The 23,011-nt window shown below is 39.5% G+C and overlaps 1 protein-coding gene across 3 annotated transcripts in view; it reads left to right on the forward strand.

The window, feature by feature from the left end:
- CDK19 (cyclin dependent kinase 19) overlaps positions 1–18,050 on the forward strand; it is a 130,571-nt gene extending 112,521 nt beyond the window's left edge. For 2 of the 3 annotated variants that reach the window (XM_074819330.1, XM_074819332.1), the window contains 4 exons: positions 4,173–4,270; positions 5,797–5,890; positions 9,877–10,143; positions 13,818–18,050. In XM_074819330.1, coding sequence (XP_074675431.1) covers positions 4,173–4,270; positions 5,797–5,890; positions 9,877–10,143; positions 13,818–13,949 — 591 coding nt within the window. In that variant the 3' untranslated portion in view covers positions 13,950–18,050. The remainder of the gene's footprint in view (positions 1–4,172; positions 4,271–5,796; positions 5,891–9,876; positions 10,144–13,817) is intronic. The other variant, XM_074819333.1, reaches the window with a different exon arrangement.
- Positions 18,051–23,011: the final 4,961 nt, after the last annotated feature.

Below are 23,011 nucleotides of genomic sequence, written 5' to 3' on the forward strand. Positions count from 1 at the left end.
TCATTCTAATGAACACTGATGTTGAAAACTATTTATCACTAACTGGCCATTCTTGAGATGTGTTTTCTTCATGTACATTTATGCTGAGAGTGTGCTTGAACTACTGGTATTGAAGATCTGAAGGTCTTACCTAAATAATATCTGCAAGGCACTCATATACCCAGCCTTACCCATAGGTCTGCTGTGCAAATAAGATAGCAAGCATTATATGCCCCTTGATTCCCTGTTGTTTCAGAGGGCTAAAGAGCTCCCAAGAGCTAAAGAGTTTTGTGAAGAAAGGGAAGAGGGAAGAAGGAATTTAATTATTTCCTGTAGTAATTTTCTTTCCTTTTTTTTTTTTTCCCTTCCCTTTGATAATGGTCCACCTCTGTTCTGTGGGTGATTCAAACAATAGCCCTAAACATGTATTTGCTGATTACCTAGTTGAGTCATTTATTGTAGATGAATACAGGGTTGCTCTGTCTAATACAGCATCATTTCTAGATGCCTCTATGATGACTTAGTGCTGTCTAAATTTAGCAATGAAGTTCAAAGTGGCTTTGCTAGTGCTGTGAACAGGGAGTCTCTGTAATGAGGCTGTGAGTGCAGCTTGGGTTCTAGTGGTCTTTTTTTCATCAGTAGTTACAGATTCATCATAGCAATCTTCTCTCTAGGTCCTGGCAAAGATTTGCTCTTCGACTTGTTAGTAGCTGCTGGCTGATGACACAAATAGCTGTGGAAACAAAATAGGTTGGTCCCAAGGAGGTGGAAGGGAAGCATTCGCATAAGAAGTGTGAGACTTCAAGAAAAAATAATTACAATTTCTTAAACTCAACTTACTGGGCACACATTGGAATAATCTGGAGGAAGTGACTAACTGAAAAGAAGACAATTGTAAGAGACGTTGTTAGTTAGCACCTGAATTTCCCCATTTTCCTACTAAAGGTGGAAGCCACTAGAAAGTCTGGTAAAAAGGCAAAGAAGTAGATGAGTTGCTGTCAGCTTATATGGCTAATTCATCAAGGCTATGAACACTGACTTGAGAGTCGTCAGAGAGGCTACTTTTCCAGGGGGAAATATTAACCAGACCTCTCTAAAGAACATAAAACCATATTTTTCCACTCTATGACATATTATATATGTTTATATAAACAAAGGAACTTTTCATAATGGAGTAGTAGTGAGACCAAGGTTATTACAGGGTGACTGAACAAATAGATAGGTGTCTACCTGTGTGTTCCTCTATATAGTTGTAAGAATGAGAACTGAGATTTCGAGAAGTCTAAGGGCTCTTTCTGAACATCATGAAGAAGACTTAGTTTGCCTAGCGAGGTAGGTTCTCTTAGTCAAATTTTTGTCACTGTTTGTAATCTGGGATAAATAAGGGTGGTTTAGTGATTACCAGAGATGGAGGCTGATCTCAAAGAGGTCAGTCTCCCAGAACTCTGCATAAGAATGCCCAGGAACATGGACAACCTTCTTGATACCTCACTGCTGCACTGGGGAGGTCTATGTACCTAAATTGCCACAGCCATGCTACAGCAAAGAGGCTCACCTCCCTTATCTTGTGAATGATCCTAAAATCCAGCAGATCTTGAAGGAAAGATGTGCCTTGCTCTCCCAAATCAAGAGATTAGAAATGTATCTGCTAATGAGCTTGGAGATACGTGTATTCTGAAGCAGACTCCTTAAAACTCCTTGTTCACATACGAGGTAGTTATGTTATTTTTTTGAGATAACCTCTGTCTTGCAAGGTGACTTCTGAAGACATCTACTTTGTAACCTTCATTGGGCAAGACTTTGTGCTAATGAGTACAGAAAGTGCGGCGCATAGAGAAAATGTGCCGTCAAGTAGACCAGTGCGGGATAGCAAGTGACCCTTGACAAAGAAGAGAATATTGTGCCACTCTGATGATTGACGTTGAATGATAATATCTACATGAAGGGCAGAATGTTTTCCATCCAGGAAGAGGCATCTGTTCTTGCTGTCCGGGAAAAGTTACAAGCATAGTATTTATAGCTGTAGTGTCAGGCCAGTAGAGCCTGACAGCAAGCAATCTTGAGAGCTGCTGAGAAGTATGAGACTGTTGATGAAGTCCAGTCTTACAGGCTTTCTATATTGTGTTAGCAGCTGCTACCCTGAAAGCAAATTGTGTCCAGACATTTTTTATTCACTTTCTTAGAAGCAACAGAAGCTACAGAAAGCCAGGCTTTGTCAAAGAAAGTTGGTTCACGGTAGCATCACTGATAGGCAGGATATCTCACTTGGAGTGATGTTGTGAGTGGTATCAGCTGGAGTGGGCAAACTGATTATATCCTCGGGGTGGAGGGGGATTACTAAGGGGATGAGCAGATAGGTCATTAAAGGGTCCAAGGTATCTTTAGATCTGCTGCTGTGGTACATTAGCCTCATCATTGAATGACAAAGAGTACAGGTCATGTTTGGAGGAAGCTTGTGATGGCGTTGCTATATGGCAGAAAACTGGAGGAACTTTCTCTTGGGTAGTACTGCAGCAACCAGTTCTGAGGAAGGAGCCCAAGGGCAGACACTGATGTCCTGTACTCTTCTGTCAATGACCACATCTGGTACTGAAGACCACGAGTGGCCTTATACAGAACATGAGTTGTTTGTCCCTGTGGAGGAACTGGGGAGAAGAAATTTGCATTGCCTGTAAGGGTGTCACAGGCCACTAAAACTGGCACAAATTTTGCATGTAGGGAGAGGTGGTGATTTGGAATAAAGATACTGAATACCAAAACTGTTGTCTATATTTATTGTATCATGTGAGGTCACTGTGTAGAGAGCCAGCAGCACATTAGAAGTTGAATTTGTGAAGATACACAGGAAATGTAGGGTTAAGGGTTATCTGACAATACAAAACACAGTAAGTGTGCAGTGCAGACTCTCCAGGGTGTGTGCAATGGAGGACCATCTTGAGGCGTATTTCTGGACAAGCAGCAGGAATCAGTTCAGGAGCTGGTTGCAAATGAACTGATAGGTGGAGAGACAGCCCAAATGGCTCTTTGTTGTGTTATCGGTCTGTTGAGGTCCATGGTCCATAAAGTATGTCAATAAGGAGAGGCAGGAAGGAAGTGGCAGAAATACAGAGAACTTTATAAGACCTCATCTACAAAGTAGAGTTAGCTGCAACTACTGAGAAAGGAAATACAGGGAATCATCTTTCTTGATGAGGATGAGTTCTTTTACTGAGGCTGTTTACTGTACCATATATATAGAATATAGGATTGTATAGCAAATTTTTGACTTATTGGAACAAAAAGCCCCAAACACCCATGCCAAAAATCACATTCTTTTGCTGAATATCCAGGGAATTTCTGTTGGAGGCCTGGAAGGTAGAGGTTGAGCTAAGATGCCCTTTGCAGAAGGAATTTTATTTTCACTGTTGACTTAAATTGAGAGAGTATATGATGTAATTTGAGCACCCAAATCTCCTACTGTGATTTTAGCAGAATGTGATAAATAAGTGTTCTTAATGGTATGTTAGCCCTATAATTCCTGGTTTATACTACTAATATATTGTAATCCTCTTTTATAGCATGCTGCAGTCAACAGCATTCTAGCTAATAAATTTATTAGGGCTTTTCTCCTAGCAAGGAAGAAAGGTTACTAGGAAGGGTCTGCTTCTCCTCTTTCTCATTTTAGTACCAATTAGAGTGAGATTGGGAGCTGCATGAGTGGCAGAGTGCTCTGACTCTGGAATGTTTCGACTGCGAGAAATGAAGATTTATTGTTTCCGTCCCTCAAGCGGTATAGAGAGTCTTGATCATGGTCAGTCTCTTCTGACACTTTTTTCCTGTTGTGTCAGCAGTACAGAACAGTATAAAAGCTATACGTGTGCCACAACACAAACACCATTATTTAGAAATGATGCTTTATGAACCTGTAATAGCTGAATTTAGTGTTGCTTTGTCACAGTGGTTCAGCCTTAGCAATTAATATTAACTGATACACTTAACTGTATTTCTTACATGAGAAGTGCTTCACAGCCATAGTGCTTTGATGGATGTGCATTCTAGTTCTTGGGAACTTCACTGAACAAGCAGTGCTAAATTGGGCTTGTCTGGACAAGCCACAAATAATTTAACAATCCACAATCCAAGACATGGAAGTCATAGTTTGAGAAATGATAGTTTGATAAACTTTTTGCTATTTTTAATGTTATGCTTTGCAGCTTCAGAAGCTTCTTACTATGGACCCTACAAAGAGAATTACCTCAGAGCAGGCTTTGCAGGACCCCTACTTTCAAGAGGACCCTCTGCCTACATCAGAGTATGTATTCCCTCTTCTGTGCTCTTCAGGGGTGTCTTCTTTCTGCTGAATACTAATCCCTGGAATGAGATGACAGCTGAAAAATTCACAGATAACTACCTATATCAAGAAGTAGTAGCTCAGGCATGCTTAGTAGAAACTATTAGTGTAGTACTGAAGTGTCTGTATCTACTGGTGCCAGAACTGAGTGGTCATGGACAATAACCCAGTACCGCACTAGTGGTGTAATTCTGAATGTACTACCAAAGCTAATGTGACAATATTATTGCAGTATTTAGAGAGTTAATCTGTGCCCTCTTCTGTTCTGCCTTACACAGCCTCACAGAGCCCTGTTCTCCATTGCCTGGTTTCACTGTGCCTCTCCCTAGGACTAGGACAGTTCTCTGACCTACAGCCCCTTCCCATGCTCACTTGCAGAGTGTAACAGTTTGAGGAGAGAAAAGGGAAGAGATCAGTGCCTGAAATCCCACAGGTTCCTTGTTCAGAAGGCTTGAGAGTACAGATTTTATATCTCTATATATTTTATTGTCATGAAAAAATCAAATGATATATTCAGTTCCTACTGGCAGATTTTCCTCTTCCAGTTTCTCTTCTCAGTTTTCAGAAGCATGGTGATTCATAGGAGCTGGATGCAGGGAGACTTCCACCTTTGCTTTCACTGCTTCCTCAACTAGCAGGCAACACTAAAAGGAGGGAACAGCCACTGGAGTACAAAAGGAGTCTAGTTGAGACTAGTTGGGGGTTTTTTCTTTCTTGTTCTTTTTCTTTCTGTTTGGATAAGCCAAACATTACATAGCAGCTAGATTAGGAACTGTTTACACACTTTAAAAAAATCATGTCACGTTGATTGTATTCTGAATGCTGGCACAGAAATATAAGAAATTGATACTGGTCAAGATCTACCAGTAATTTTCTATTTATTGTTTACCTGATAGTATCCTATGTAGAGCTATAGCTCCCCATGGATTACAGGATAACATTATGATAAAGTCTGCCATAAATATTAAGGAATGTTCCAAATCCCATTAGCCAGCTGAATTTAAAAGCTATCTTTTTTTCTCTAAACAAGACCTGAGTAGCTAGTTGAAAATAACTCTGCAGATGTGATTGGCAAATATATTTAAGCCTGCTGTAAGCTAAGGCGGGCTCGTAAGACATTAATTCTTTTCAGATCAGGCCCTTTATTCAGTGAGCGATGCATGTTCCAACTAGGTGTTGTGGAACCTCTGACACTGTGTTTGTTCATTTTGCTATCTGGATCAACAAGTGGTCGTTCTGGCATTTGGGCATGCTCAACCATGCCACAATTTCTAATGATGGCCTCATGCCAACAGCAAAGAGATCTGACATTATGATCAGCACCTAGCTGCTGGTATCTGCTGCTATCTTGGGTGCTCACAGTGCCACTCACTTACGGAAACAGGACTTAGGAAATATAAGAAATTAAACTGTGTTATATTCACTTGTTTTTAATATAGCATTAAGTAAATGTATGTCATATGTACATATTTGTGGAGTGTTTACAGTTTACTGTGTTTCAGTGTATTTGCTGGCTGTCAGATTCCATATCCTAAAAGAGAGTTCCTCAATGAAGATGAACCTGAAGAGAAAGGGGATAAGGTATTATAAACTCCTTTTTTTTTTTTTTTTTTTTAAGTATGCAATAAGAAAGAATCATGGTGCTACCAAATGAAAACTAATGAAAGATGAAGAGTTAACCAAAAATGTGTTTTCCAGGCAAGGCTCTCTTAAAACTGCTTCCCAGACAGATTAAAAGTATCAGATGACTTTGGGGTGTCTCAGATGGTATCACCAGCACGGTTTGTCCTGACCTGTGGGGAATGAGCTGGATGGGTTGTTTTGTCAGCAGTAGCCTGCTTTCAGCTGCCATCATTCCAAGAGGACCTTGCTACCTCCTCTTGTATCTCATGATGAAAATACATTGTGATCACATGAAAAGAATGGCATTTCCATTGTATGACTGGCATACATCCAGCCATTTCAAAGTAGATGGCTGTCAGGGTCTCAAATAAATAGTGGCAGCCTGCTTCTGGCACTACATCAGAACATTTCATCCATCTGCACACAAGTTTCCTGATCATGTTTTAAGGGCCCTCAGACAAAGGAGTAATAAGGAGCATGAACTGTTCTGGTAACGACAGTCTGCTCTGAATACTCTTTTTTCCCATAGCCTCATAGATATGGGCAAGAACTTGTTTGTGTGCATAGTAAATTTTGGTGTGTTTGCAACATAATCTGACCTGCTTTGTGCGTGTAGCTCAGCTGTGCTACGTGACTGCAATGATTGTCCATCATGCTGTGAAGGCTGGACAATGGTGCTATAGTGTGTGAAACAGCTTGTTATTTTTGCTTAGAAGTGTACAGTGAAACACCAACAGTAATGTATAGCTAGCAAAATGTGAAGAAAACAGCCTTAAACTGTAATTATCTGAGGACTACATGAGAAGGACTGTTAATCTTTTGGAGAAACCATTTGACTACATGCATCTTCTGTTTTCACATTTTCTGTGTAACATGAGAAGTATGGCTATCACAATACATTTCAGACAGCAAATTTTGGTTTTGGAACAGATATTATAGATTCTTCTATACTGAGAACAAGTGGTAACATCCTGGATTTTTCTGTCCAGATAGTGTTTTTTCAAAAAGAGGAAACAAACACCTAAGCAAAAATACAATGAAAGTCATGATACTGATTTGATTGGAATTTAGTTACTAGCTTTGCTTCAGCTCTCACAGATTCAAAAACAAGAACAAATCTTATGAATTAAAATGACTCTGGCTTTTGTTAAGTCAGTGTATTTAAATATCTGTCTTTTTCCTGGGAGTGTCTGGGGGGGGAAACAATGGCATGTTTATATTCAAAACAACCATTATATAAATGGTCTTTGAGATTGTTGGGGACAGCCACATATTTATGCACACTCCAAATTAAACTTTTTTCAGACTGTTTAGATAATACAAGTCACACATTACTCATTGAATGTGTTCCCACAGTGCAGAAAATGTGAAGGTAAAGGGTATTCTGAAAGTTGGATTTGTGCAGTGTTTTGTTTCTTTATGATGTTGTTACAAGTGAAAGGATTTTTTTTTAATAGTGTTAGTTTCTTGTTTGTTTTTAAAACCACAAATATCTGTACAGTTTTTTGGAAACCTTTGTTTATTTGGAACTTGCATCTGAATTGAATAACCTTTTGACATAAGCATCCATTCTTCAAAATGGCTAATCATTAGTCAACAAAGCTAAAATGAGTGTTTGTAAAAGAAAATTAAAAGATTCTGTTCTCATTCAAATTCTGGTTGGCAAGTTTCTGCTGGGTTCATTTCTAGGTGGGACTGGAATTTCATTTTGGTGATTTGATTCTGAGATGTGACACATGGTAATATGTTGCTAACTGTAGACCTTTTTGCAAGTTTATTCCTTTAGGAACCACCATGAAGTAGACTGACTTGGGGACAATGTTTTTGCTGGTGTAAGCTGGTTCTGTGTGCTAAGGTTGTGCAGCTAGACCCCAGACAGTGTCTGACAGAGTAGATCTCAGTCTCTACCCAGGCAGTAGCAGTAGTAGCTGCACAGAAGAGCAAGCTCAGACTAGTCAGGTAAATTTGTGCTAATATCCAAGGCACAGAACATGGGACCTACGACAAACTGTTATATTTAATTGTGAGAGTTCCTGCAGTATTTGTTTACGCATAACAAAACTGAAGTTTTTCAGCTCTCACAGTAGCAACCATCTCACTTGCATCCAGACACCCCTATGAAAACACAAGTTTCAGCATTCTAGCAGAAATACCGCCTTAGTTATTGGTGTTTGTATAAGTGAAGCTCAAACCATTATGAAAAGATAAATTGCTAAAAGATAATTTATTTTTTTTTTTTTACAAGCTAGCTTGATTAACTTTTAAAATTATTGAAGTTTAAATCTCCCGGGAAACAGAATCTGACTGAGATGGGATTTGAGGACTACAAGCAGGAGGATACATTATTGGTTTTGCTAAATGTGAAATGAAAATGCAAGCCACCTCTAAGTCCTTGAAGACGCAAGGCTTCTTTATAATCTTAAATGAATACATCATGGCAAATTTCATCTGAATGTATCTTGGGAGACCGCTGTGATGAATGACATAGATACAGATCTTTTATGTCATTTATCTGAGGTAACTAAATGCCTTTTGGTGACTGGGGGCATCAAGAATTTTCTGCTAGTGGCAACTGGTGGTTGTGATTTCTGAGAAACTAATAAAGTGAATTTTTTATAAAAGGCTGCCATACTAAAGCTTTAATAATTATACAAGCAGATATTCTAGGAAAAAAAGACTATTCTGAAATGTTCCATACACTATATGGGGGGGTGGGGGTGGTAGTAAGGCTTTTGAATTCAAGCCATGACAATTGTAATTTTTTTTCATGATGAACAAGTGACGTATCTCACAATTGGAGTGAAATTGCTTTTCTTTGCAATTCTCTTATGTGCTTTAGTGCTCTGATGGAGGAGCCATTCCTGGTGCTGGAAAGCAGACAAATGGGTGGTCTTTCCTTTTTAACTGTCTAACCATGGAGGGCAGAGTTGCACTCTGCTGATTTTCTAACCTTCCCTCCAGTTCCCTAATACTCTTTTTAGTCTGTAGCCCTCTGAAGCCAGAAGACTACAATGTCTTTTTCTCTTGTGTTCCCTTCCTAACTTTTTTTCTCCCTTTTGTGGCACTTTTCTTTGTCTCTCTTCCTGCTAGGTCCCAGTGTCATCTTAATTGTCTGGCTTCTCTTCCTTTGCTAGTCTTTTCCTTCCCTTGCCAGAGTCTTCCTTCAACTGTTTCCTCTTTTGTCTTCAACTATTTGTCTCTGGTCAATTTTTACTTTTCTGCTATTTCATTAAGATTTTCTGACCCTATACCTAGCACACTATGCTGGACTGTATTCCCAGTATACCACTCTTTACAAGGTACTTAAAAGCACAGGAGAGCAAAACAGTAGTGAAACCCCTTTCTGGTTCTGCCACAGAATTTCCTCACAACCTGGAAGAAATTATATAATTTTTCTGGTCTCAATTTGCTTACCTTTCTGGCAGTAATGCAGCCAGCCTCCATTGGGTTATTGTAATGTGTCATTTGTAAAAGTTGGAAAAGTGGTTTTGATTCTGAGTGAACGAAGGCTGTTGAAGCACTTAGGATAATTTACTGTGGTTCACCACGTCTGCCACTGAACACTAGTGAAATTTTGGGGGTTTTGATTCAGATCATTAGGTGATTATTGCTTTATAAATGATTCCTTCTGTCCTCTTATCTGAGCGCTTGTCTAGCTGTAGGAGGCATTAGATTGTCCTTCCATATTTAGTGTCGCTTGCATTGTTAAAAAAACAGAACGACCACAAATGGGATACCCCCACAAAGTGAGCAAGAGTGTATCAAGGATGCGTTTCTCCCAACACACATTTTTCCACGTGTTTCCCACGCGCTCTCCCCACACATGTTTTCCCATCGAGCCAGGGGGCCTGCCACCTTCTCCACAGGCACGGTGGCGCCAGGCTTGGCAACTCCATCAAACGGATTCAGAGCGAGTGACTGTGTTGTGTTGCTTCTTCCCCTAGAATCAACAGCAGCAGAATCAACATCAGCAGCAAACAGCACCTCAGCAGCAGCCGCAGGCAGCGCCGCAGCAGCCGCAGCCGCAGCAGCAGAACAGCGCCCAGACCAACGGGACGGCCGGGGGTGCTGGCGCGGGAGGAGGAGGCACGGGCGCAGGGCTCCAGCACAGCCAGGACTCCAGCCTCAACCAGGTGCCTCCGAACAAGAAACCACGCATAGGGCCTTCAGGCGCTAACTCAGGCGGGCCTGTCATGCCTTCAGATTATCAGGTACCTCTTGAATTTTTGCTGCTTCTGATACTGTAGGACCAAAAGGTTGGTTTCCCCCTTCTCCACTGCAAGAACGGATCATGTTTTAATGAATTTCTCATGTAACCTGAGCAGGCATGCTATGATTAAAATATTATATAAAAATGTGGGCTTAAAGCTTTAAAGTAAAAATGTTTTGTTCTGTTATTAGTAATTTTCAAGAGAATACCAATACGAGTCATATCTGCTGCACCCTGTAAAGTGTTGAGGAGTAGTCCACTCCAGGAAAGCACTTAAATACATGCGTAGCTTTATGTTTGAGAGTAATCTTACTGAAGCCAGTGGAACTATTTCATGCACATAAATGCTGCATTAGATCAAGTTCAGGATACTCAGCTCTTGGCAATATTAAATCCTGTGTGAGAAGCAGATCTGAGAAGATCCTGAAAAGCAGAAGCAAAATTAGAACTAGGATCCCTCATTTGATTCCTGCTTCATTTTACTTCATATCATCACGTGTATGGAGCAGTTCTATAGTTTATTCTAGTACCTTACTAAGTTTACTTCTGATGTTGAAGAAAAAATACATGTTAGCACAGGAATGATGTTTTGGTTCATCAGTATGATTCATGCTGAAGCAGGGCACAAAGACACGCATTGTTTCTAATGTGACCAAAGTTGAATAGATTTCATGTTTTCAAGTACAGTAGCATTCATAAGTAAAAGCAGTATCACTGAATTATTTTTGGATTGGTATACTTGTCTTTGCTTACTAGAATTATATTTTCCACTGAAAAAGTGACACTAAATAGGAAGCATTAAACTTACCAGCATCTTCAATACTTGTGAGTTTATACTTGTAGGGACAGTAATGAGTTGAAAGCAGAATAAGAAAAATGTAGATATTAAAGGTAGATTTTAAAAGATGTTAGGGATTCTGCTGCTACTAGCCTTCGAGAGGATCCCACCTTGGAGAATGGTCTTTTCAGGCTGCTTTAAAGTTAAAATAAGTAGCTTTTTAAAAACCCAGCTCTGGAGTTGCCTTGACTTAGCCCTCCAGACCTCCACAGACAATTGATTTCTCAGTGCCAGACATTTTTCTCCCATTTCTGTTTTACTTTTTTAATTACAAATTATCATGAAGACATTGAGGGCAATTTAAGGGTAAAGACAACTAGGTTTCTTTTTTGAAAAGTTCCAGACAGACTTGAGGTCTGGACAGATCACTACAGCTGTCTGACTACACGGTATTTATGGCTGGCCTGTTTTGGTCTGTATTTTGAGGACTGGTGTGCTGCGTTTGATGATATCCATTATAGAATCCTTATACAGCTCTCTGAATTGTTGGCCAACTTCCCTCTTACAAGTTGCTAGCAGTCTAAATATAATTTTTTGAGATAGTTGGATTTTTTTTTTTACCCCCCGTGACTCTTCTAAACTTTAACAGCACAGACATCCAAATGAAGATCTGTATGTCTCCTTTATCTCACTCGCTAAATTGTATGGTCTGATTATCCATTTTTACACTTGCATTTGGCTATCTGCCCTTAAATTCTAGCTGACTGTCTTCTGTTCCAGAAAGGAATGTCTGCAATTTGTCCAAGTCTGACTTCGTTAAAAACAAATTCTCTTCTGTGGAACAAAAATAAGCATGGGCAAGTTAATGCGTTCTTGTAGTCTTATGGCATTAATTTTACTTCATTATATCTTATTCAGACATAGGAAGAAGATTCCCTTTGCTTTGAGTTTCATTTAGCTTGTGATCTAAAGTCTCCATTGAATTTTTTTTGTAGTTCACCAACCTCAATATATGTTGCTTCCACAAATGACAGTGCAGATTCCCTGTTGAATTTTACTGAGCATTCCTTATGTGACCTTGGGTGTTTTGCTTAGCATGGTGAGCTGATGCTTTTCATCCAGAATGAGTTCCTATGAAGTCATAGCATTTATCACAATTCTTTGTCTTTTCTGTTAGAAGTTGCAAAAACTTTCAGAATTTTGAGACAAATTCCAGGTTTCAGACACTCTGTTAACAATGTAACCATGCAGGCCAAGCATAATCTGGTTAACAGCATATGTGCCACTAGGAGACATCTCTTCCAAAGCCGGCATGCTAAGCTGTTATCTCCCAAACTGACCCTTACAAACAAGTGAAGTGACTCTGTACAACTATTATATTGATAGTATATTGAGATGCAGAGGTCTGCAAGATTGGGCTGTTACCTCTCTCTCTTTAGCCTCACTGTACTTCACCTTGAAAGCAACCTTCATATTCCTACATTAGACAGAACACAGAAAAAGTAACCTGATTTTTAGGGTTTAGTATGTTTTACAATTTCTGTAAAATTAAAGGTATAAAGCTATGTACAAAAACAAAGGGCGGAAGTGTTTCACACTGCCTGAACTTTAGGTTGCTGCTCTTCCTCATCCAGCTGAGAAGTTGCCAGGAGGCTTTCACAGCTCTGCTGGCTGGGATCCAGTGATTAGATGAGATCACTGACTGGTGTATTGCCTTCACTGAGCAGATTCTTGGTCTGTGGAAGATGTGGTATTCTTATAGACCCACTGTCTCCATGGGATTTCCATTCAGAACTCAAACTTCTCCAGAGGCCTTTTGTAACTCATAATCCTGACGTTTAATCAGAATGTAGATTCTTAACACTTTTCCTAGACAATTGCTGTTGGCCGCAGTCTTGCTGATGACCCTTGGACATAGCCGATTAGAACCATCAACTAGACAGTGAACAAAACTCTATTGAATGGCTGCTTGAACCTGCACTTAACTTAGCTGGAAACAAACTGTTTGCTTACTGCAAATAGTTCAGGGGTTTTTTGTAGACTCTTCTTTCTTGGGGATTGGGGTGGGGTTTACCTTGCTAGAGAGTCCTCTATCCATTGAGCAGTACTCTTCATGCAAAGTGATTTTGCAGCTTGCATTTATTTTGCAGGTCATTATTAATTCTGGACAGGGGATGGATAGGGTAATAAAAGGGCAGATTGAGCAGGCTGGAGGTTGCAAATGATCCATGAATTTGTTTTGCTGAAATTGGGATCCACTGAGCTAACATCTCAAACAGCGGAGAAGGGAAAAAAAACATTCAGGAAAATGAATGTTAGGTTATTGCACATACACATGCCCGTCTTTAAGCAGTTGCCCTTACTTCCAGTAGATGAGGCAGCAGGTTGAAAGACTCACCTAAAATTATATTATTTTATCCTACTGGACATTTTTTCATTTAGATAAACTGAGTAACTCTTATGTCATGGTTGTCTTTTTCCGAAGGATAAATTTTTTCTGTTGCATTTAGTATCACCTATCTCGAAAAGGTGGTTTGTGGCCCTAGCAGTCTGCTTTTGCATTAATAGCACTTACAGTAATGATAGACATAAGTTTAAGAAACCGCTGAATTTTGAAATGGAGTCTGCTCACTTGTGTATTTTTCATTCAAAAAATGGGTGTGTAAATGCTGCACTTCTAGATGTCTGCCAGTGACCTTGTGTATTTTGTGTGCTGTGTTAAGGACTGCAGATCAGATTGATTGCTTGTTTTATGGGACCTTAAACTGTAACACTGTTTAGTCAGCTTCTCCAATAGTCACATTTTAACGAGTTTCAGCAAGGTTAAAAGTTTCCTGAGCTGCACAGTCTTAACAGGCTGGTTTTCATTCCCCTGATTCCACTCTCTTTTCCTGCAGCACTCCAGCTCACGCCTGAGTTACCAAAGCAACATTCAGGGATCTTCTCAGTCCCAGAGTACAATGGGCTATTCCACGTCGTCTCAGCAGAGCTCCCAGTATCACCAATCTCATCAGTCTCACAGGTACTGAGAGGGCTAACAGGCTGCACTCAGAAAGGAACGGACTAAAAGCCAGAAGACTCCAGCAATATGAAGTTCATAATGATGAGAAGAACCAAAAATATGAACTATGATGCAGAATTAAAATTCATTATGACAAGAGGAAGACTTCACTCACTGAAGACTTTCCCCCCCCACCCCCCGCCCCATCCCTTTATTGCCATAAAGGAGATTTTGTGAAGTTTTCCTTCCTCCCTGCCCTTGCATGTGCTCCATTGTGGTTACTCTAATGAACCCTTCTGATCTGAACCCAGCACTTAACTTCTTTAACCTTCGGAATTTTGAAGGATTCCTGGTGCACCTTCCTTATGCTGTAGTGATTGCCATAAATCTGTCTTTTCAATCTCTTTGATGGGATTTTAAAGTTTTAAAATCTTGAACTCCCAGGCTTTCAAGCTTGTATATAGTTAGTTTTATACTAGGCAAACCAGTTTAGCTATACAGGTATATTGCACCTTTTTAAAGCACTATGTTATTTTCACAGGATATTACTGTTTTGCTCATGGATGTCAAGAACAGCAAAATTTTACTGTTCCAGAGTATTTTACTATTCTGTTTTTATTAGTCTAGTTTTCAGGCGAGGTCTTAAAAATAAAAAAAAAAAATTAAAAATAAATAAAATTTAAAAAAGAAAAAGGAAAAAAGAAAAAAACCTACCCAAGTCTCTGCAGTGACAAATATGCTTCATGCTACTGGACTGAACGCCAAACAGAAGATTGCTGATATTTCTTAACTCATTCACATTGAATTATCGAAATCACAGTGATCATGCTCTGACTAGTTTTAAATTAAGTGTTATTTTAAATGAAACCAGGACAGTCACAGAAAAAGGAGATGCTTTCAGGATCTGTTTGAACAGAAGAATGGAATGTCTTCCCAGGCTGGACACCAAAATAGTCAGGAAAATGTATTTACTGCCCTCAAGTCTCAGTAGGAATGTGGATGATGGGCTTGCTCGTCTGCTAAGCAGCTGATTAATGTATGTGAGAGTTCTATAAATCTCTTCCACATTCCTGAGTCAGACAGAAGTACTAAGACTTGCAAAAACAAATGCATTTAATCATTTTATGTGAGAATTAATAATTAAGAGAAATTATTGTGCAGTTTGAAAAGCATGTTGAAAATTGTTCCTTTTTATGTTTATAATGCATATTCTGTGTCCCTCACATTGCTGTGATTAACCCAGATTAGTTACACCAGATGCGCTTGATTGCACTGAAATGTTTCTTTTTCCCTAGAGCAAACATGTTTTGATTGTGCCTAAGGATTGTAAGTGGATGGGTAGCTGGCAGAAAATCCCTGGTAAATAAGCAAGAGTTCAGAAGCATAATCAGAGGATTATTGTCCAACTTCTGCAACCACAGTTATTTGGAGAGACACAACATGTAATTTGGGACAGCTTCATTTTTCCTTCAGCCTTCAGGAATAAGGCTGGCTCTTGTTGCAGAAAACCTGGAAAAATGCATTTAGAAAGCTGCTAGCAATGTAACATCAGCAAGCTTCTACAACTGATGTGCGGAGAAGAGGTGAAGTGAGAAGAGTTTGTATGCAAACAGTTAATGTTACAGGCTTCTATACTGCAGTGTGTTCTCTTCAGTCCTGTGTCCATAGAAAAAAATTGTATATACCAATACACATTCACACTGAAGTTATGATCAGACCTAGCAAGATGAGTAAATTTGTTTGCTCTGAGGAGAATGCTTTTCATCACAACTAGACACATACATGTTTCTAGTGGATTTGATCTCCCCATCTCCCCTTTATGCCCCCTTCCTCCTCAAACGTGTCGTTTTCATACCTTTTGTGAGCAGTTGGCTTGCTTTGGCCATATCTACCATCATGTGGTTTTAACACCCAACTTCTCTGGAAAAACAACTAAAAACCTACTTCTGTCATCAAATGGTTAGGAAAGTGGCAAAAATGAAATGAAGCAATTTGAAGGAAGAAATTACTTCTGGGGAAAAATAATCTCCCAAAGGATACTTTCAAGGTGTAACCCTTGAAATGCTACATATTATATGTACCCTAGTAGCCTGTTTGGAAGAACAGATTTTAATTGTTCCTTTATTTTATTTCAGTGAGTCTGGGATTACATTCTTTCTGTAAGTGGCATGTCTCACCTCTTACTCATGTTAGGATGAGGTACCTTTGAGCTAATAGATATTTGGCCAATGCCATAAAGTAGCATTTATTTTATATTTTTGTGACTTGAACGTCACATTTCTGGAAATTAACCTGTGGCAGAGTAATTTTTGTCCCCTCCTGTTCTCTCCTGTTTTTACCCTTCTGTTCTCTCAAAACCCTTTTGTCTTTTCCATTATAGTTATCTAACATTTCTTCTTATTATTGTGACCTGCAGCTGATCATCAAAATTCATATAACATCAGGAGGTGGCGGGGAGAAGTGTTACCGTGCTAAGGTTAGTTAAGGTGGGCTCTTGTGCCAATAAGGCAAAATCATGGTGTAGATTAATCTGTATGTAGAGTGTGAAACTTCACAGCAATGTAAGGTGCTTTAATTGAGTGAGCTTCCAGCTTCTAGAGTGACTGCCATGACCTCTCTCTAAGCTGAACTGGCATTTCTGCCACACACCACTCCTCTCTAGCTTCTGTGTGCACACGCAAAGCCGAGCTGACTTTCTCTGTTGCCTTCAAACTTCCAACTGGGAGGAGAGCAAATAAAAGCATAAGAGTTTGCTGTGAAATGTAGGCTGTGCACACTCTTCTAGTTCCTTGATGGTGGTGAAATAATTTGCCTTTTCTTGGGAGCTTGATGCACGTTGCTGGGGTGGGTGGCAGTCATAGTGGAAGAGGCCTTGTTTTCCAGGGGTCATCCCATGAGGTAAAAATGCTGCGCTTTCAGAAGTGTCCATGTCATTTTTATGTTATTTTTGGCCTGTGCAGTTTCATTAGTACTCATAGTTCTGTCTCTGCCCATAACCTTTACAATCTCACCAAAGGTTTCCCACCGGTACTGAGAGAGGCAGGTGACACCGGCAGATCTGTCTTTTCCATCCTGGTCACCTGGTGGGAGAGCGGGCCGCTGAGTACAGCTTTTCCCATCGTGGCTCAGAGGAAACAAACACGTGGGGATGAATGGGATGAGCAGCCTGGTCCGCATTGGTGAAGTTTATGTAGCACAAACTGCACAATGAAGGAAAAATATAGGGAAAGCTGCGAGTCCTGCACTGTATCTGTGACACTGTATCTGGGAAGGGGTAGGGAAGAGCATTTGTAGCGGGAGGGGTGGCGGGAAGCCAGAAGTGTTCAAATATGTATAATATTTTATATAAACATAATAAGCTTAGTTCCCCTTCATAATCTTCAGGAATGGTACTTTAACACCATTAAGCAAAGAATTGTTTTAGGGTTAAATAAATGTATTGTACATAAGGCCATACGTAATCTTCTAAAAATGTCGCCAGACAGGAGCGATGTGTATTGCTATATGAAAAAAAGTCCTTAATGCACTGTTATCTCCTAAATATTTAGTAGTAAATTAATACTATTTAATTTTTTTAAAAATTTGTCTTGTGTAGACACTAAAAAGTATTACACAAAATCTGGACAGAACATGTCCTTTTTAACAGCAATTTAAAGAACTTTTTATATATGTAAGGTAGTAACTTTTCAAATTGTTCTAGTTGTATTTTTCCCATGTTTACTATTTGTGGAAGTGTGCCTGTCTCTATTCAGTTATTTTTTTCTAATAATTTCATGCACGCATCTTTCATTTTTGTAGTTTTCATTAGAAATTATTGTGTATGCGCCTCATGCTGCCACAAAACTTTGCCGCTCTAGATCTGTGGTGGCCACATTCGGCAGTGCCCATGCCATTGGGCTAGCAAAACCACAAAGCAAAATACTTGTTTCTCATTCTAGAGTTGAGAGTTTACTGCTTTTAAGTTGTTCTGATGTCACTCTTGAAATGACTGTTAAAACTAAACTATGAGTTCATTGCATTTATTTTATATTCTTGGTTGTAATGAAATGGAATTGACTTTGCTTCAGTGTGAATTTTTTAATAAAATAATATACATTTGTAATAATAATAAAAAGTTCAAATCAAATAAGCGTGCTGAAAGGTTTTTGTAAACATTGGCTTTGGGCTACCAAGAGGGGAAATAAAGCCCACAAAATTGCAGTTGTAATTATATTCAGGATGTTTATGATATCATACACCACACAAAACAAAGCTTGCAAAACCTCAGAGTTGAAATTACAGCTTTTAAAATGCCCACAAGGATATTCATGGGTATGTGTCTATCAAAATAGAATGAAGCCTTATGGAAAACAGAATCAGTGGAGTGGTTCTCTTAGGTTTTGCCCTCTGCTTAAAAGTATTCTGGCAGGCCATGCCGATGCCACTTGTTGAGATTCATTATTACTTGTGTGACAATCCTATAGACATGTCTTTCTGAAAAAAAGCTGGTTTTCTGCATTTTTAAAGCTCAGTGCCCTCTTACTTTTTCCTCCTGCTGGACCTCGGGGGATTTCAAGTATTTCAGGTGACAACATGGAAAGCACGAGCTACAGCACATTGGTGGGTTTTCGAAGTGGGCTTTTGTGTGCTTTACTAGTCTGTGTGTTTCTGTTCCATCTAACCTTTGTTTCACAGATGGATAGTTGACTTATTCCAAAAACTCCACGTGTCTTCTCCGTAACAGTTGCATGGGTAAGAATGGTTGGGATTTATTTGCACTACCACTTGCATTAAGAAAGAAGCTTTGGTTTCTGAGGTGCCTTTTGCACAAGGGTGAGAAGTAGCCTTTTGCCAAAAAGCCTAGTCTGCTTTTCTGACACTTCACAGATAAAGAGCTGTTGCTTCAGCCTCAACACAACTGAGCCTGCCCAGCTCTATACCCCTCATAGTTTCCTTTCTGCTTCTGCTGTCCTGTTTGTTGGTAAGATTGTGCTTAGTCAGCAGCTTTGACCTGGACATCCTTCTTAAAACCTCCTATGTTGGCTCTGTCCCAGTCTTTGTTGTTCTACAGCATCTCTCACTGGTTTTCCTACCCGGTCGTGCAATTTACACTCTAATCCAGCCTCATCATACTGATTTGAGTTGTGGTGTCATCTCTTTTTGTCCTTGACAGCTAGACAACTTACATTTCACAGCCATTCAGAAAGTTGCAGAGTAGGTTGGTTGTTAAGTCTCTTGCTTTGACTTGTTGCTTCCTGCTTTGCGTTACTGCCCTGGCTCTGCCATCTCTGTTGCATTAGATGTAAAGCTCCTGTCTTCACATCACTGCCAAAGCTTGCTGTTACGCCATCTCTCTTACTCAAATCAAGAAGTTATTTAAGTTATCTCCTGGTCTGATTGTCCCACCAGGTCAGCTTCTACACCCCCCCTTTTTAGATTTCCAAATAAGCATTTTTATGCTGTTTCCAATTGCCCATTGTTTCTGAAGACCTGTTGCATAAATTTCTGAAAAATTCCCTCCCAAGGGTCTTCTGCATCCCTCATTAAAACTCTTTGACTTTGATGTCTACAGAAGTTTAATATTTTAAGCTGCTGGTGTGCTGTGAGTTGTACCTACTGTGTTAATGAAAACTGTCCCAGTGTTTCATTGCACCCTCCAGTCTATCTACATCCATCTGTCACTTCCCTGTACACCCTTGGTAAGCTCCCTGAGACACGAACCATCGTCTTGTCCTGATACAGTAGCTTCATGACTGGAGCTTGCAGGCACTCTCTAATGCAAATAATCATCACTGTAATACCATGGGTTTTTACTACTGGACAATACGCAGTAGTAGTGTGAGGAGTAATTTCCATGTGCTATTTGAACACGAAAAGCATCATACTGCTGCCAAGTATCAATTTGATCTGGCTAAATATGGAACTTGAGCAAGTATTGTTCCAATAGCCAGCAAAGGTTAACAATGGTTTAGCTGTAATGTGTTTTTGACAGATAGGTACTACTTTTTTACGTTCCAGAGAACTTCATGCCCTTGTTTAAGATCACAGAAAAAACAGAAGCTTTGGTTATTTTGGTATTTTTATAGCAATGTAGGAAAATATTATTGTGTGATTATTACAATGATTTTTTTATTTGTAAGAAATATTTATTAGAACAGTAATTGTTTGAGGTAGATTAAAACCACCAACAAGGTTATGAAAGATGTGTGTACAGTCATAGCTGAGCTGCTGAAATTGCTGTGGGAGTACCACAGTTATGTAACAGATATCCAAGATAAGCCAGAGCAGGTGTTTAAAAAAAAATAATGATTATTCTTATTTGAAGTCTGAAAGTAATGCCAACCTATCTAATAATCTTTATATAATGTGCTTACCTTGGAATACTGCTATAGGATCAGTTTTTCTGGCTTTGTATACCAGTGCTTTGGTAAGTGTATTGTATGGACTGTAACAGGCCCTTTCTCTGATTGCTTTGTAGCGTGTTCTCTGAAGTATCTAGAAGAGGACAGAGAACTTGAGAGCATATAACTTTTATGTGTTCATTGCATACATTGAACACATGGCTAAATGAAATATTCAGCAATACATTCCTTTAGCTAAAATGTCTTTTGATGATGTTTAGCAAGAAACTATGTAAAACCTCCAACTGGTGTTTGAAGTCATTGCAGAAAGGACACCTGTGCCCCAGTTCATTGTCAGAATGGAGTTTTACTTTGCTTACACTAGCAGTAAATATTATAAATAAAGGACCATCTGCATTATTTTTTAAATATGACTTTTTAAAATAAGGAAAAAAAGTCAGGTATTTGATACTGAGTCTTGGATGTGGTGTAGTAGCCAGCAATAATGCATTTTATGCAGTCTTCATCCCACAAGACTAATCATGTGTCTTAAGTAGTAAAAAACCCAATATGTGAAGCACTGAAGAAAGGAATTCTTCATACCTATCATCAGCAGACAAAGTTTTAATTATGGACCAGGTCATGCCAAATGATGTATGGCTCAGATGTCCTTTCCATGGCCTGCATTTGAGCCTGTGTTGGTAAGATTCTTCCCTACATCCACAAATAGGAATTCCTTAGGATGTCAGGGACAAAAAAAAAAAAAAGATGGAGTGGAAGTGTGCGGCCTTTTGATTTTGTAACAGTTTTAATGCTATCAAGTTTAAGCATCTGAAGTTCTCCAGAACATGATGAACTTTTAAATACATTTAAATGTGTATTTTTAACATTTATACTGTTAAAAATACTTTCTATCCTTATCTGGGCAATGTGGCACAGCCCTGCTCTGGAAAGATGACCTCTAACTCTGCATGCTTGACATTCAGAGTCTTGCAGGCAATTTACAGAAGTGGACACTGAACTTTAACCTGTAAGCTTAGGTCACACAGGTCTATGGAAAAGCAATCAGCTTTTAAAGAAAACATACTTCCTTGGCTGAAAGGTGAGCCAGAGAACTGCAAAATTGAAGGCTTAAAGTCATACCACAAAAGGCTCCTGTAGTTTTCCAGTCTGACAGAGATGATTGCAAATTTTCAGTTTGTATTATTATTGCTAGGCTGTACAGTTCAAAAATACCTGTTGATGGTCTTGCCATTATCTAATACGATGTAGAATAAGTAGTTTGCAAAATTATGATTTTCTGTTTTCAACCTATTTCAATTGTATGATTTGTTCTCGCAGTGGTACAGAAGAAAGGAGGACAGTTTCCAGTAGTTTGGTTTTGGCAGTAAAACTCAGAATGTTAACTTGCTAACAAAGAGGAGCCAAAGGAGATCAGGCTTCTTCCTTGCTGGTGTCGTCCTTTTGCTGCAGCAGAGATTCAAGCAGGCAGATCATATCATGGCATTGTGTAGTAACTGCAGTTGTTGGGAAACATTTGAGTTTGAAAGATAAATGTCTAACTCATAAGTATAGCATCACAACTGTAGAAGGTATAGCTAGTGAAGTTGGCAGGAGTGAATCACCTCTACAAAATTCTCTGCACATAGCAATCAGACTGACTCAATCATGTCAAGAAGTTTATAGACTGCTCTTACCCACCCATAATGCATGAAAATCTGCATAGTTTATGGTTTCAGAATACTCCCCCTGGTAATAATGAAGCTTTTGTTTAAACGCTTAAAAGTTTCTTGCAGCTTGCAGTATCCCACAAGCATAGAAATAAATCCCTACCCATTTAAGAAACAATGGGGACGTCTACTAACACGCCCTCGTGGGTATGTCCCGATGGGAATTATCAAGAGTTGCTTCTACGTTGTGCTCCTGCCGGATGAAAGCTGTAAATCCCCTGTGACCTTGAGACAGTGGGTTCTGGGAAGGAGGAATTAAATAATTTCTGTTATCATCCAGAGCAATATTAGAGCTGTTTAAGTGTATTGGAGTCATCTGAGACTGTGACGTGTATCATATTTGCACAGTGGCCGTATGCTTTCATCTCCAAGAACTCAATTTTGCACGATAACATTTACATATATTGTCTGTGGAGAAATGCTCAACTGTGACTTGCTAATGCAAATCTTACGAAATACTTGTCAGTGGATCATGTGTGCTGGAGGACGTAAGAAACAACCTGCCAGCTAGATCAGAAGCAGACATGTTCTTTCCCACCTAACGTGCCAAACTCATATATCAGTTGTAGTGCGTCATGCTTTTATTAATACATAGTGGTTATGCTATTCCAAGACTGCATTATCGCCTCAGCTTCTTGTGTATCAGAGCTGAGGTAATCCATTTGTATTCTACTTCTCTCTGTGATTTTTGCCTTTCACTGGGGGGAGACCAGCAATTCACTGGTCTGGATAGTCTATATACTACCTTGAAAATGAAATCAAAAGAACACCATAGCAGTATTCAGTCTGGCCCTCATGTGGACTGAGATTCCAGTGCATGCAACATGGCATCCTTGTGGAGGGGATGGGGGAAGAGAGTGGGAAGGATCCCTACTTCTGTGGGACCAGGGATGGTCTCTGGATGTTCTACATGTGGATGTCAAAAAAACCCACAGTTTTGCTTTTGCGTTTCAGGATCTTGCCAGACAGGTGAACTCCAGCAGTATGCTCATGTACATTATTAGGATATGTCCTAAATTTGTTTAGGCCAGCATGGCTAA

Source organism: Strix aluco, chromosome 3 (assembly GCF_031877795.1).
Source record: "Strix aluco isolate bStrAlu1 chromosome 3, bStrAlu1.hap1, whole genome shotgun sequence".
Taxonomy (NCBI): Eukaryota; Metazoa; Chordata; class Aves; order Strigiformes; family Strigidae; genus Strix; species Strix aluco.